The sequence below is a fragment of the Amphiura filiformis genome, chromosome 9 (genome assembly GCF_039555335.1).
Source record: "Amphiura filiformis chromosome 9, Afil_fr2py, whole genome shotgun sequence".
In the NCBI taxonomy this organism is placed as follows: Eukaryota; Metazoa; Echinodermata; class Ophiuroidea; order Amphilepidida; family Amphiuridae; genus Amphiura; species Amphiura filiformis.
The window spans coordinates 41,294,817-41,309,067 of NC_092636.1; the positions used below are offsets into that span (position 1 = coordinate 41,294,817).

Below are 14,251 nucleotides of genomic sequence, written 5' to 3' on the forward strand. Positions count from 1 at the left end.
TGATGTCTATTTCTCGACTTACATCCAAATTCATTTGCCCGGTAATTTTTTCTGGGACACATGTGTTTTTTAGTGCTCTTATAGTGGGGGATGTTTTTTTCAAAAACTTCCAGCCACCCCTGCAAGTCAAACGGTGTGTCACAAACACCACCACATAGCAATATCAGTGGTGTCTTTATTAATTGATGGAAATTCTATGAATTAAAGCAACAAACAAGTTCGTTTGTAGGTTTTTATTTCCAAGAAGTAGTTGTTATTTTTTGTTCCCGTATGTCTACAAAGATTTAAAACACTACCTAGGTATTGTAATTTATAACTCTTCAGCAAACACAAAACGTTTGACAGAAAACGTAAATGTCAGGTTATATAAAGGTATTAAAACGTTTTAATAACATTCAAATAACATTTTTAACATGTTGTTTAAATTTTAACAAAATATTTTGCCAAAATGTTTGCCCAAAAACATTTTACAATAACAAGTAGATAATTTTAGAATGTTGTTGCAGTGCTTTTGCATAATATAAAATGTTTTCATGACCTTTATATAACCTGTCAATTAAATGTTATTAAACGTTTTGAATAAACTCAAAATGTGTTCTTCGCATTTATAACCTACCATCTAATACTACCTAATATACAAGTATTTATAAAACCATAATAATACAATCAGCTACCTACATTTGCCTTTTGAAATCTTTCCATTCATGCAAAATAAAGATGTTCACCTATATTTAATTTTACTGTACATGCAAATATAATATAATATGCCTTTTATTCAAGATGAGGACAGAGGTCTATCTTGAATGGCCTGTGAGCATTTCTAAAACCACTTGTCTGTGCAATTAAATAATGGTGAGGGTGGAGTCCAAGCTCCCCAAGTTAACATTTTGGAGAAAACACAAACAAGATGTTCCACCCTTTTAATAGTATACTTTTACTCTTACAACTGGTACTGGTAAACCATTCTCAATGAAAAAAAAGAAGCACAATAGTGCACTTTACATAAACTAATTACAAGCAATATACACAAGTCAAGAAATGCAAAATGTAATTGATAAACATGTGATAAAATGGTAATGAAAAACAATCAAATCAACAACTTCTTGGAGATATTGATAGATAACCTTTATCAATCTATATTGTTTATGTTGTCTTTGACAATGTTTGTTCATAGAACAAAGCTATAAGCTAACAGTATAAGAAGGCTCACTAGTATAAATTCTCATGAAGTCAAACACTATAAAATAAATAATTGAAAATATTGATTCCACACACAGCATGAGACCTTGATGAATTGAATGCCTAATAATAATGGTATATTTCTACTTATAACAGGGCAAAACATGTCTTTTTCCATGTCGTTACCAACATCAATTTTTATCCAGCCACTGAGGGCACCCTTTCCGATACACGGTTTGTTAACATTTAGTACGCAACTTGATAAAACCACTTGGGGGGCTGGTAGATTGTGCTGTTTCCATTGATTGAAAATAACTGTGTGCAGGGCCTAAGTTCAACGAGAATCCCAGAATCGATTCTCGTAATGATTCTTGTAACATATGTTGCCAGAATCAATTTCTTTCATTGAATCATGCAGTAAGTGAAGCAACCCGGATGGTTTTTGATTCTCGCAAACTGGCACAAAATCTACGCCCTGTGTGTGGGAAGTTTTCACTGATGAGCTCCTGGTCATACACCACAAAAATGGCACTATTCTAGTTCAAGCCTTGAAATAAGCAGACTGCAACCAGGAGAAATTTGTTTTTGCACATTGCTCCTGGTTCACTGGGATTTTGCAAGAACCAGGAGCAATTTCTGAAGAAACAGGAGCAATTTTCAAATAGTAATCCTTTTCTGCATATAATACCAGCACTACTGCATCAAGTGCAAAACTGAAACCAGCAGCAATTTGTTCTAGAAAATTGCTCCTGGTTCATGTGAATTGTACAAGGACCAGGAGCAATTGGTGGCTTTACGAGAGCAAATTTGCTCCCCGCGCCCGCTTATTTCAAGGCTTGTTCTAGTTGAAATACATACAACCACTGTAGAAGACATGACCTTAACCTGTCCCCATTTGGAATTCTGGTATACCCTGCGCACAAGTATAACCCTAACCCTAATCCTAAAAAATAGGGTGTACCATGCACAGGGTAAACCAGAATTGTATTGAAAATACAGGGTGTGCAGGATAAACCAGAATTGTACCCCATTGGAAATCAATTTCAAATGGGGTTATCTGAATGGGTGATTCCATTTGAAAGCTATACCCCCTGTGTGGGATATTAATGCTATATCTTCCATGGATTTCAGCTGGAATAGGTGGTGTGTGGATTTCAGCTGAAAAAAAAACATTCTCAGTAGAAACACACTATATGATTGATTTTTAAATATATGATTTGATTTTGATTATCTCCATCCAAATGTCCCGTTTATACATATCTTCTGTACTACAATGGCACCTAGTTAACACAAACACAAACAAAATTGCCACATGCTCATATATCAGTGTTACCAGGTTATTATAATATATTTATAAAGGCATATTGTTGGAATCTTAAAAACATGTTGTGTTGATCAGGTCCACTGTATGTTGTCTACAACAGGGCAGGAATGTGCAATAAACATCCTATTTGTTCACTCTGCATTCAAATTGGGACTATTCCAGTTGAAATCCATACAACCCCTGTGGAATACTAGACCTTTACTCCCATCATCAGGGGTGTATATTTCAAATGCATTAACCCATTCAAGTAACCCATTCAGGTAACCCCATTTAAAATTCACACTCCCTGTGAGGAAGATCAAAGTCATGTCTATCATTCATAGGGGTTGCATGGATTTTAACTGGAATATCCACAACTGAAGAGGGTATTTCAAATGGAAGTTACCCAATTTGAAACCCATAGTCTTTCTGCGGAAGACTTTAGATACATCTTCCGCAGGGGAGTGAGGATTTCAAATGGAATAGCCCATTTTCACTTATTATGATTTGATTTCAAAGGTCATGCCCATATTGACTGCTCAGTGCCAGAAGTCGGCAAGTGCAATAGCTGCCCTGTGAACATTTGGTGGCAATTTACACACAGTATATTGAGCTCATCTACACATAGCAGCTACTGTGCACATGGCAGCTATTGCACCTACCCACTTCTGGCACTGAGCAGTACATATCTCATGTATCAAACATGAAACATTTTTGTTGGCTTTTCACAACAATGCAACATGTAAAATAGCCCTTATGAGATGACAAACTGAAAACTGATATCACTCAAACATTGCATTAATCAGTCTACACAAACCCACAAAACAATACCGAATGCCAAACAGTATAATAATATTTAATACAATGATTCTTACACAGGTAAACTCCTGTGCCTGAAAGGCAAGTTAATGTCCCTTCTCACCAAGTGGTACCTAATCATATAAATAGATAGGCTTTCTCGACAGGGATTTATAATAAGTTACCCTACATTATTTCTATGAGTTTGCCCTCCGTTATCACAGTCCCAGTATGAGTTGGCAAGCTTTCTTCAGTTGTGTCCGATTTCATCAGGACTGTACCTTATCAAACATGCACCAAAACATGTCATGTCATCATTGCAAAATACACTGTACATGCCATGTAAGTTTAGTTTTCTTCACCAAATTTCTTGTTGTCATAGGTCTATAGTATACTGTGGCGGTATATTTCATATTTTCTTCTTCCTATTCAACTCTGGAATTCAATAGTCTTTGTCCATATGTCTGCACTTATTCCAGAAGAATACAGCAGTAAATATTGGTGGATTCAACAAAACACAACTATCTTGAAGTAATAATAAGGTAAATCTTAAATTAATAAAAAATAACTGTGGAATACAGCAGATTGGTAATTACAAACCTTGCTACTGATATAAAATTGGATCGATTGAGCCCATATTTATTGGTCGAGCTGTGAGTTTTTAAATATTGGACGAGACGTAGCCGAGTCCAATATTTTAAAACTCATAGCGAGACCAATAAATATTAGTAAAACATCAATTTTATCATTATTATGTGTTGGATCCAATATTTTCACACACTTGGATTCATCAAAACATAATAATGTACTAAATTGGACAACTATCTTTTAAGAGATATTTCAGTGATCGACCATGCATGTTCTGTCCATGCTGTCTGCATGTCCTTCCATAAAAAAAAAAACATGTACTGTCCATGCTGTCTGCATGTCCTTCCATAAAATACAGCAAACCATCTACTTCTACTTCTCTCTCAAAGTTGAATATTTAACTCTCTATTTTAACATGTAATCTACAAAGTATATATTAATAATTCCAATTAAAAGCAGGGTTGCTGATTTCTTTTATTTAAAAAAGAAAAAAAATCAGATTTAATTTTTTTACTTCAATCCATTTTTTTAATTTTTTTTTTATTTGAAGAACTACCCCCATAATAAAGTCAAAAGAGACCAGTGGAATGCTAGCCATAATAAGCAATCTTATCAGGTTTACAAAAATCAAAACATCTTTTTACATGTGAAAATTCTGCACCTTAAAGATGCTTTTTTAACAATAGATAAAATGACATCATAGAGGTATTTTAATTGTATCCAAAAGTTGTAGAAGCATTAGGAATGAAGTAAAATGGTCAATTTAAGAAAGAAATTAACTTATATTTATTGCAAATGGTAAAAAATGAAAAAGTTGATTTAAATCAGTGATTTAAAAAAAATCATGTGATATAAATTGTGATTTAAATCGAGATATCAATCAACATAATTTAAATGAAGCAACCCTGATTAAATGACCGTAATTCACTGCTGTCTCTTTCTGGGATTAGTCTTCTTCACTCTATCTCCTAGAGCTCCTTGAGGTTGAAATCTATGGTCCCTGGAAGCACTAAGTTGGCTATACACATCAGTGTCTACAAAGAAAATAAAAATAAATATAGAAACATTACAAAATATCTTAATCAATGCTTTGAATGGTGCAATTTTTCCTGGGATTTTTATGTGCTGGTACTGGTAGTACAAAAATGTTCTCAAGTTCAAGTTCTCACTTCATGCAATGCCTCACATGAGATTGATTGATTGATTGATTTTATCCGATTAAAATTCAACATACAAAAACGAGAAAGCAATACAGTATATACAAGATAAATTTTAACAAATACAATGTTTCAAACAATGTTGAATTAAAATCTTGGATTACCCAAGAAAGCCTCCAAAAGGAAGCTTATTTCCATTGGGGTCCAATTGTAAAACAATAACATCTTGCTGCTTTACGTTGGATTAATTCCACCTTCTGTATGAGTTCTTTCCTTGTAGGGTCCCATACACAACAGCTGTATTCAAGGTGAGGTAGCACCAGAGCTTTGTATGCTGTAGCTTTTAGAGAAGTTGTACATGGATGTAAATTTCTACAAACTACTACAAGCACTATTTTTGCTTTTGCAACGGTGTGATTTACATGAACATCCCATTTTAGGTCTTTTGTGAGGTGAATACCCAAATAAGTATGAAGAATATTTTGACCAAGTTTGTATTGGTGGTCTGTTTTTTACCTAGAATGAGTGATTTTTAAGGTGAAACATTTCGGCACATGAAGCTGCATCTGCCAGGTATTTTGCCAGACGTCCAGTTTATCCAGGTCTTGCTGGAGGGTTTCAACATACGAGTTGTCGTGGATGGGTCCTTACATTACACAATCGTCGGTGAATAAACAGACCTCCGACGCAGATGTTATTCGGGAGGTCGCCTTTCAATCAAAGTGGGATTGGAGGTTAGGAACAGATCAAGCAGTCTGTCTTCTCTGGTAGGCTCAGTTACAACCTGTGTGAGATTAAACTGGTCTGCTATCTCAGGCAGCTGTTTGGAAATAGTGACTTCCCTACCTACTGGCTTGACAGAATTTGATGGCCAATCTATATCGCCCAGATTGAAATCAACGCCTAGGCACATTGTTGCCCCATTACTGGTGTTAATTCGGGCTAAAGAAGATCTTAGAGCCTCAAGATAATTAGGGTCATTGGTTTTGGGCACTCTGTAAAAAGCTCCTATGAGCATATCTTTGCATCCGATGAGCTGGATGCGAACCCAGACAATTTCGCACTCAGTGTCCAATTCAATCTGGTGGGTTCCAATTAAATCATTCCTAAGAGCCACGAATACTCCACCTCTCTCATCGTTTGAGTCTCTATCTTTCCTAACGGCTGTGAAGTTTGATGGAAAAACTTCATTGTTGCTAATGGTGTCATTGAGCCACGACTCAGAGCCAATTATTACGTGGGGTTTGTGTGTGTCAATACAGGCATGTAATGCCTCACGTTTGGCCTTTATGCTTTGGCAATTAACAACAAGAACTCTTAGCGAACCAACCTTTTCACTTTTTTTGGTATTACAAGTTTGGGGAGATTTAACATTTTTGACTGGAGAAGACATTGCTTTTGGCGAGCCAATTAACAGAGTACTCTCCTCATTCAGGGAAGCTAGACTGCTGAAACTATTCAGCCGTCAAACTTCACAGCCGTTAGGAAGTTTATTCAAAATCTTGTATTTTGACATAATACTGATTTTTGCAGGGTATGTTTGTTTACTAAAGTACATAACAATCGTGTAAAAAACAGAATTTTGGAAAATATTGAGGGCATCCTCCTCAGCAAATGTTATAATAAGGCTTTTAAAGGAAGTCTCCGGCAATCACAACAGTAGTCCTTATATGTAAGAAAAATAATTATCAAGCACAAATCACGTGGTTTTATTTAAAACAAACTCATAGTGACCATAGAAACGAATAAAATGTCTGTCTCTCAACACGCGATATTCAAAATTCCCGGGCGCTGAAATTGTCGAGTGCAATGACGTCCCAGCAATACAATGAAGGCTGACGACAATTGAGCACAAGTAACCATTACGTCATACGGGAATTTTGAATATCGCGTGTTGAGAGCCGACTGTTTTTATTCGGTTTTATGGTCAATATGAGTTTGTTTTAAATAAAACCATGTGATTCGTGCTTGATAATTATTTTCTAACATATAGGGCATAATGTTATGATTGGCGGAGACCCCCTTTAAATAGAAAACCTTGAAGTCAGCAGAGACTACTTACTTTTTACTGGTTCCAAACCCTGAGAATCCCATCATAGCTGCCATTTCTGGATCCATGCCATGACTACTACCGTGATGATCATCATCGGCTTTTCTTTTTCTTTCTTTCCTCTTCTCTCTTCTGTATGCTTTTTGTTTCTCCTCCTGTATAAGAAAATAATTACATTTACCTCGAGCTAAGGGTGTGCAATATCACGTTAGGCGACAATATCGTTAGAAAATATTAATTATCGCGATGCAATAATTCTCACTGCTTTATCGATGACCCCATGATAGACTAAACAGCTCCCAAAGGAAAGCTGAATAATTTGGCAATAATATTCCCAGTTTGTAGTCAGATTTTACCTTTCTAAATAAAATGAAGCACTTGTGATGTACCGTATACCTTCTATGAATCCATTTAATATTATTTTGTTGGAAATTGCGCGAGAATCAGACTGGTGATGCCAACCCTTACCTCGAGCTATGGCGTAAGAGATTCCAAACTTTGGATTAAACACAGTTTGTACATAGTTTAAAACAAGTAAAAATCTTCAAGGGTATTTGGTTTCTTGGCTTTGAAATCTACAGGCTATCATCCAAGCTTTAACAGCCAATCAGATTATCTGTCTGTTGTTATAATTGTGGTCAGATTAAATTTAAAACCCATCAGGACCTCACTTCTGCTTTTTAAAGGCATATTCGGTGATCCGGAGGATTGTAAAAATCACCAAAATTCAGATTCGGCGGCCTCTCGGGTACAAGCTTGTCCCAAAGGAACTGGGGTCTGAATTTTTTATGTGGGTTACCCAAAGGTAATTTTTTGTGACATGATCAACTTGAATCAAGGGTAACAAAGCGGGTGTTGCCAATATAGTTTTTGAGATATTAGCAAAAACAGTGTTCAAATTCTTTTTGTTTCAGCCACTGCTAAATTGCTCATAAATCAGTAACCAGATGTCTGATTTTGATGGGTTTTGCATCAAAATGTAGCATTAATCAACTAATAGAAAATGATGTATAAAATTTCTGATTGAAAATTGCCGACATGTGACTCACTCCCCTTGATCATGTCATATTTATGCTTTTTAACCTTACCCTGGCTTATTTTTGTGAAACATTTTCCCGAAAAGTTCAATGGAACCAATGAATCAATAAACTTTGTCCCTAGCAATAAAATCTGATTTCAAAAGGGCTGCATTCAATGTCAAACAAAGCTGTTCTTTAGGTAAGATATTTTGGAGGATTATTTTCACTAAATATCACTATTACTCACATACAACTGTTTATAAACTTTTCTAAGTGCAAATTTCGCACTCCAGTTTGACATGATCCCTAGTAATACCGTGTCTGATGTCACTGTCAATTACGATATTTGATTGGTTTACACAGGTTAATAGCGCGTAAGACCGATCTATCTGGTGCTGATCGGAGAAAAGGAATAGCAGCAAATGGCGAAAAATATGTACTTTTACAGGGCAAAAAGCAGCTTTTCTAGACATTGTTTACATGGTGCCTTCGCCAAAGAAAGTTTCCTACTATCGAGACCTAACTTTTGAGATGGTTTGCATGTTTGAAGGTGCAAAATTAACAATACGGCGCCCAGTTATACCGCCGCATTCAGCAAGTCATCATCATCATCACAACACTTGTAAACAAACCGTGCTCGAATTTGATTGACAGATGACGTCAGACGCGAAAAATTCTTTTTATCTCTGTCTTTAATTATAATACCACCTACCTCTTCTTTGAGCTCTGCCATTCTTGCTTCAAAGTCATATTCTTTCTTAGTTTCTTCTTGTTTCTTTTTGTTCAATTCAAATCTTTTTTTGACCTGATCTAGTGTTGAGCGTTCTACCCTCATAGACATTCCTAGATTTCTTTGATCTGCAATGCAAAAGATTCATGGAGTAAGCATCTGCTCAATGGAGTAACAACAAGGGCATATAGCTAGTTATCTTGGTTAATGGGGATAAAATAACAATTTTGGGGAAAATAAAATTCAGGTTACAACATTTTGACCTGGTATTATCGGTGGAATAGGCCTACTTATTAGCAAGATTTTTTTTTAGCAAGACTGTACACAAATTTGGTATTTCACACTATTTCGGCCCGTGATCTGAGTGAATTTTGGTGGGAAACAGGCTCCATGTTTCTTTTCTTTTCTTTACCTTCCCAATTTTCTCTTTCATATTTTGTCAGAGGGGTACTTTTCTTTTTCTTTTTGTTATGGGGGGGGGGGCATTCTGGTTAAAATCATATTTACAATGTACAAGCCAAATTAAAGCCATATTTAGTTTTAGTGGCATTTGCCTCCATAAACTTCTTTTTCTGTGCATTAGAAAACTGATTTGAGGGTTAAGTACAAAAGGGCCTTATTGTCAGGTATTACAACCGACCGTTATATGATATGTCCACTGACTTGGAAATCAATCCATAAGAATTAAATATATAAACCTATATTCTGAATTTTTATTCTGCTCCAACAACCCCCCCCCCCCAAATGATGTTCCATTTCCTAACAATAGTAACCATAATGGTAACCTGATTTTCATTCCTTTTTATTTGAAACCAAATTTTACAACTCTCTCACTGCAATATATATATTTTACATTTCCTGATCTTTCTTTGCTTACTATGCTAATGTTACATTATTGTTTAAAAGAAGAAGAAAATTGTATCCAAACGGTTACATTTCAGCACATCATTTCAGCACATCAAAGCTCCCTTTGGGTGCCCCATTCCCTTTTTAAAGGAATTTTTTATTATTTGTTGTCTTCAGCTTTCTGAGGTCATTGTAGTAGCTGTACTGTGAGTGGCTAACAAAAGGAATTATTCTGGAAATGTGAGTAACACGCATACATGTACTACTTTCAACTTACGTTTCTTTCCATTTATATGGTCTAAGAAGTTAATAGAATCTTTGACTACACAATCACACACATTGCAGTAATATCCGCCCATCTGCGATGCCGGCGTCGTCTTTGTGATGACTTGTGACTTGCCAAGTTTGGACTCCAAGTCCACTTTATATTCCCTCTGCTTGAGGAGCTCCCGACGAACTGGCGGCTCATTTTTCTTTTTGGCTGCATTTAAGTGATAAAAAATACAGGAAGAAAAGACAAAACCTTGGATTAATATCCCACTGGTTAGACCAAGGGTGAAAATAAGTGGGAGACGGGAGCCGTTTAGCCCCCAGAAATCCTGAAATGGCCCCTGGTTCCATCTAAATTTATGCTGACCAGGGGACACTTTTCTTCAGAAACTGGCCCCTGGTCATTACACCCAAAAATTAAATTCTATAGCCATTAATGCATGATGAACTTATCCAGAACAAATATTGGCCCCTTATTGATTAGAAGTAGCCCCTGGTTCCATGTTGAATGAAGTGTACCAGGGGCCATTTTGTGCAAAAAAGGAGCCCCTGGTTCATCATTTCTTATTTTCACCCTTGGGTTAGACTGATCCTTAATAAGATGGTAACACATGGGGAGCAGTGGCATCGCCAAGGGAAGGAGCAGCTACATGTAGGCATGTTCACGATAATGTTATTATCGTCTGTCACAATAAATTTTAATTATCCTGATCACATAATAGGCCACGATATTTTGATGATAAAAATGTGTCTTCAATTTAAAACCGAAAAGCACGCAGATGACACAGTTATATACCGAGAGTGACCAACCGGACAATAGCAATAGCGCCACCAGATAAAAAAAAAAAGCGCAGTGATTTATAGTGCGCTACGCACAGGCACAATGCCTAAACATTGATCCACAAGCCTCAGCACACTTTACAGGTTGTCGCTGACCACTACGGCCCTACATCATTCCATAAACCATTAAACAACTATTCAGGGACTTTGCTGCTTCAAGAGCGCACACCCTAGACATTCCACAAATAGCCATCGCAACCAGGATCAGCTCCCAGAGTACGGGTTACAACGAGACAATTAGCAGTAAGTTCCTTGTCCAAGGGAATTTCAAGCTGACTCAATTTTTCCACGAGAGCGTAATAGGCACCGCCAGGGTTCGAACCAGCAACCTCTCGCACCATAGTCGAACGCTTTATCGATTGAGCTAACTTGACTGACAAGATACAGACTAACAATATTTAACTGGTTTTTGTTAAACAGAAACTTGGTCAAATAAAATGTTTTTATACTTCCCTCATTATCACCATTATCGATTATGATCGCGATATTGAAAAAGTGGCAATGAACATGCCTAGGATGCCATAATGGGGAGCAGAGGCATAGCCAAAGGGGAGGAGCAGCTGCCCCATAATGGGGAGAAGAGGCATAGCCAAGGGGGGGGAGCAGCTGCCCCCTGTTGGACATCTTACCCTCTTTTACCTCCCCCTAGTGGAATAGATTTTAGATTTGCAGGCATTTTTAGTACTTTTTAAAAATTGCTGTATGCCTCCCTTGCCCCTTCTGAAAAAAAATCCTGGCTATGGGATATGACAACTGATGAGGTCATTTGGGGGGCAGTCATTGAGAAGTTTCTTCCACTTTATTTTGTAATTTAGTTTTAGTGTCTTTAATGATTTTTTGGGCACAGTACATACTTAAATACTTCTGGTGAGTAAACTATTAAACTTACCTTTTTCTTCTAGATCAGCTAATTCCTTATCTAGCCTCTCCTGTGCAATCTTCTCATATTCATCCCTGTCCCACTTCCTACGGTGGTCTTCAGGTTTCTAATTAGTCATAACAAATAAAGAATAAAAATATGAAAGTGGAAAGGAATTTACAACTGCTTGTAGGGTTGTGATTTTCGGGCTTTTTTGTGCCCAGATACCCTATGTATAGGTATGCTAGGTGAATTCAAATTTGCCATCAAACTGCATCATTTTATATATCAAATTAAAGCCCTTGAGTAAACAAAACCAAAACTGAAAACCCTTTTTCCATAGCACTTTCCGTAGCAAAGTTACATCTTGTCAAAGATTGACTTTCATCAAAAAGATTCAGCTAGCAAAATTCCCCAAACAGCATTTCGGGAGTGTTGCTAGATCTTAGTCTCATTATGTCAGCTTTTTTTTATTAAATGGAACTGCTATTAAAATCCCTCTAAAATTCCATGTGCGATTGTCTTATCACCATAAAAATCATATATTTGGGTCAAGTGAAGTATAGAAAACATATTTATGTAGGTTTCCTTCTTGACCAGTTGTTTTAAATTTCAATGTAAATATGCATTGACATTGTCGGCGAATTTGGCTGACTAGCATGTGTTAACTAAGGTTTGCCTGGGATACCTACTATGTAATTTACGTGCGGTTATCCGGGGTACAAGTTTCACCAGGGATCAAGTCAAAGTGGAGTGCAAAATTTGCTTCTTTTTTTTTAATAGTCTCTGAACCAGTTGCAGTAACTACAAATTTCGAACGTTTGAGGACTTGTTCTCAAGTTGTAGCAGGTGCCATATAGGTGTATTCAGTGTTAACTGCTCACCTGTGTTATTTTCATATCACATTTTGTGGTAAAAAATGATTACAAAATAATTTGCAATCATTTTTGGAGCAACAATTTTTTTTTACCGACGGCTATTATAAGTATGTATGCGAATGCATATTATTATTATATTAAACACATAACGTAGGTATACTAGGTGAATTCAAATTTGACATCAAATTGCATCGTTTTATATATCAAATTAAAGCCCTTGAGTAAACTAAGCCAAAACTGAAAACCTTTTTTTCATAGCACTTTCCGTAGCAAAGTTACATCTTGTCAAAGATTGACTTTCATCAAAAAGATTCAGCTAGCAAAATTCCCTAAAACGGCATTTCGGGGTGTTTCTAGATCTTAGTCTCATGGCGATAGCAGCTTTTTTAATGGAACTGCTATCAAAATCCTCTAAAATTCCATGTGCGACTTGATTATCACCATAAAAAATCATATATTTGGGTCAAGTGAAGTATAGAAAACATATTTATGTAGGTTTCCTTCACCCACCTATTCTCGAAAAAAATTCAAATTTCGATGTAAATATGCATTGTGTTGGGGCCCCGGTCTCGGCGAATTCGCTGACTAGTAAATGTGTTAACTAAGGTTTGCCTAGGTTACCTACATAACGCATACACGTCACAGCACCTGTTGGAACTCTCGGTCGGAGCCGGGAGTTTCAATTATTGGAACTGTCTCCAAACATTTGTGTGTATGTAGCAATGATATTTATTGAAAATATATACCTGCAAAATATTTAATGTAAACAAGTTAAACAACAGCTGTCTTTCACATTGAATTCATAAAAAATATGTCAGCAACACAGCAATGCATTTGGACGAATTTGTAGCAGTCTCTGTGTCATCATCATCATCATAATCATCAAGTTGACTTTAATATATGCATCAAGCACAACGTCAGCTTTCCAGCACCGGAAGTTCAGAACTAGAACCAGAGTCTCTCAATCATACGAGTTTCCCGACGTCACAACTTCCGAATTTTGCACCTAAAATCTAACAAACGTAAAGTCGCGTTCGATCTACACAAAAAATGGAACATCACCAACAATTGCTTCACGTGAGCTCCCTTAAATTCTCTCCATTTTGTTCTTAAGGATATACTCTTCCCATAACACATAGAATTAAGTGATACTTTTTATTCTATTATTGGATTTTTGAAGCAAAATACTCACACTTGTTCCCGGTATATTCATCGCCATTTTCTCCGATTTTGTTTACGTTATAGCGCCCTCTACAAGTGCATTTAATAATTATGTGCCAGGCGGTGTGGTATAAGCTGGGTATAAGCAGATATAAGATTGGTGAAGTCTCTTTTATGCTGGTTTCATACTACCCTGCCGCTTGCCGCTGAGCGGCGTGGCGCACGCGTATTGCAGACAAACGGACACAATCAAGGCTTGTCATTGGTTGAAACGCCCTGCCGCTTGCCGCAGCGGCAAGCGGCAGGAAAGTATGCTGGAGGCTTGATGCATATTGCAGTTACTGTCCGTTTTCATACACAATACCCCGGGGGGTCACTCCCATTGTGGAACTATTTTTTGGGACGCGGAATTGTGCAGTACCGCGTGCGGTACTGCACACTTCCGTTTACAGTCTCGCATGCGGAACTGCACATCCCGACATTCCCGCGGGGAATGCAGGTCGGGATGTGCAGTACCGCATGCGGGACTGTAACATTTTTGCATTTCCGCTGGGGATGTGCAATATTTTTGGT

At 37.0% G+C, this 14,251-nt stretch overlaps 1 protein-coding gene across 1 annotated transcript; it reads right to left on the reverse strand.

The window, feature by feature from the left end:
- Positions 1-4,525: 4,525 nt before the first annotated feature.
- LOC140161000 (zinc finger matrin-type protein 2-like) lies at positions 4,526-13,794 on the reverse strand. Its single transcript, XM_072184367.1, has 6 exons — positions 13,710-13,794; positions 11,670-11,766; positions 9,948-10,151; positions 8,807-8,952; positions 7,088-7,230; positions 4,526-4,902 (listed from the first exon to the last, which is right to left on the reverse strand). The coding sequence occupies exons 1-6, from the start codon at positions 13,734-13,736 to the stop codon at positions 4,896-4,898; spliced, it is 624 nt and encodes a 207-aa protein (XP_072040468.1). The 5' UTR covers positions 13,737-13,794; the 3' UTR covers positions 4,526-4,895.
- Positions 13,795-14,251: the final 457 nt, after the last annotated feature.

What these genes read in the sequence shown, in the direction of transcription:
- LOC140161000 (XM_072184367.1), bottom strand. Translation starts at nt 13,736, where the DNA reads ATGGCGATGAATATACCGGGAACAAGT. An exon ending in AGCTGATCTAGAAGAAAAAG is followed by an intron (nt 10,152 to 11,669) that starts GTAAGTTTAATA and finishes ACTTAAATGCAG; the next exon opens with CCAAAAAGAAAAATGAGCCG. An exon ending in CCATATAAATGGAAAGAAAC is followed by an intron (nt 8,953 to 9,947) that starts GTAAGTTGAAAG and finishes TTTGCATTGCAG; the next exon opens with ATCAAAGAAATCTAGGAATG.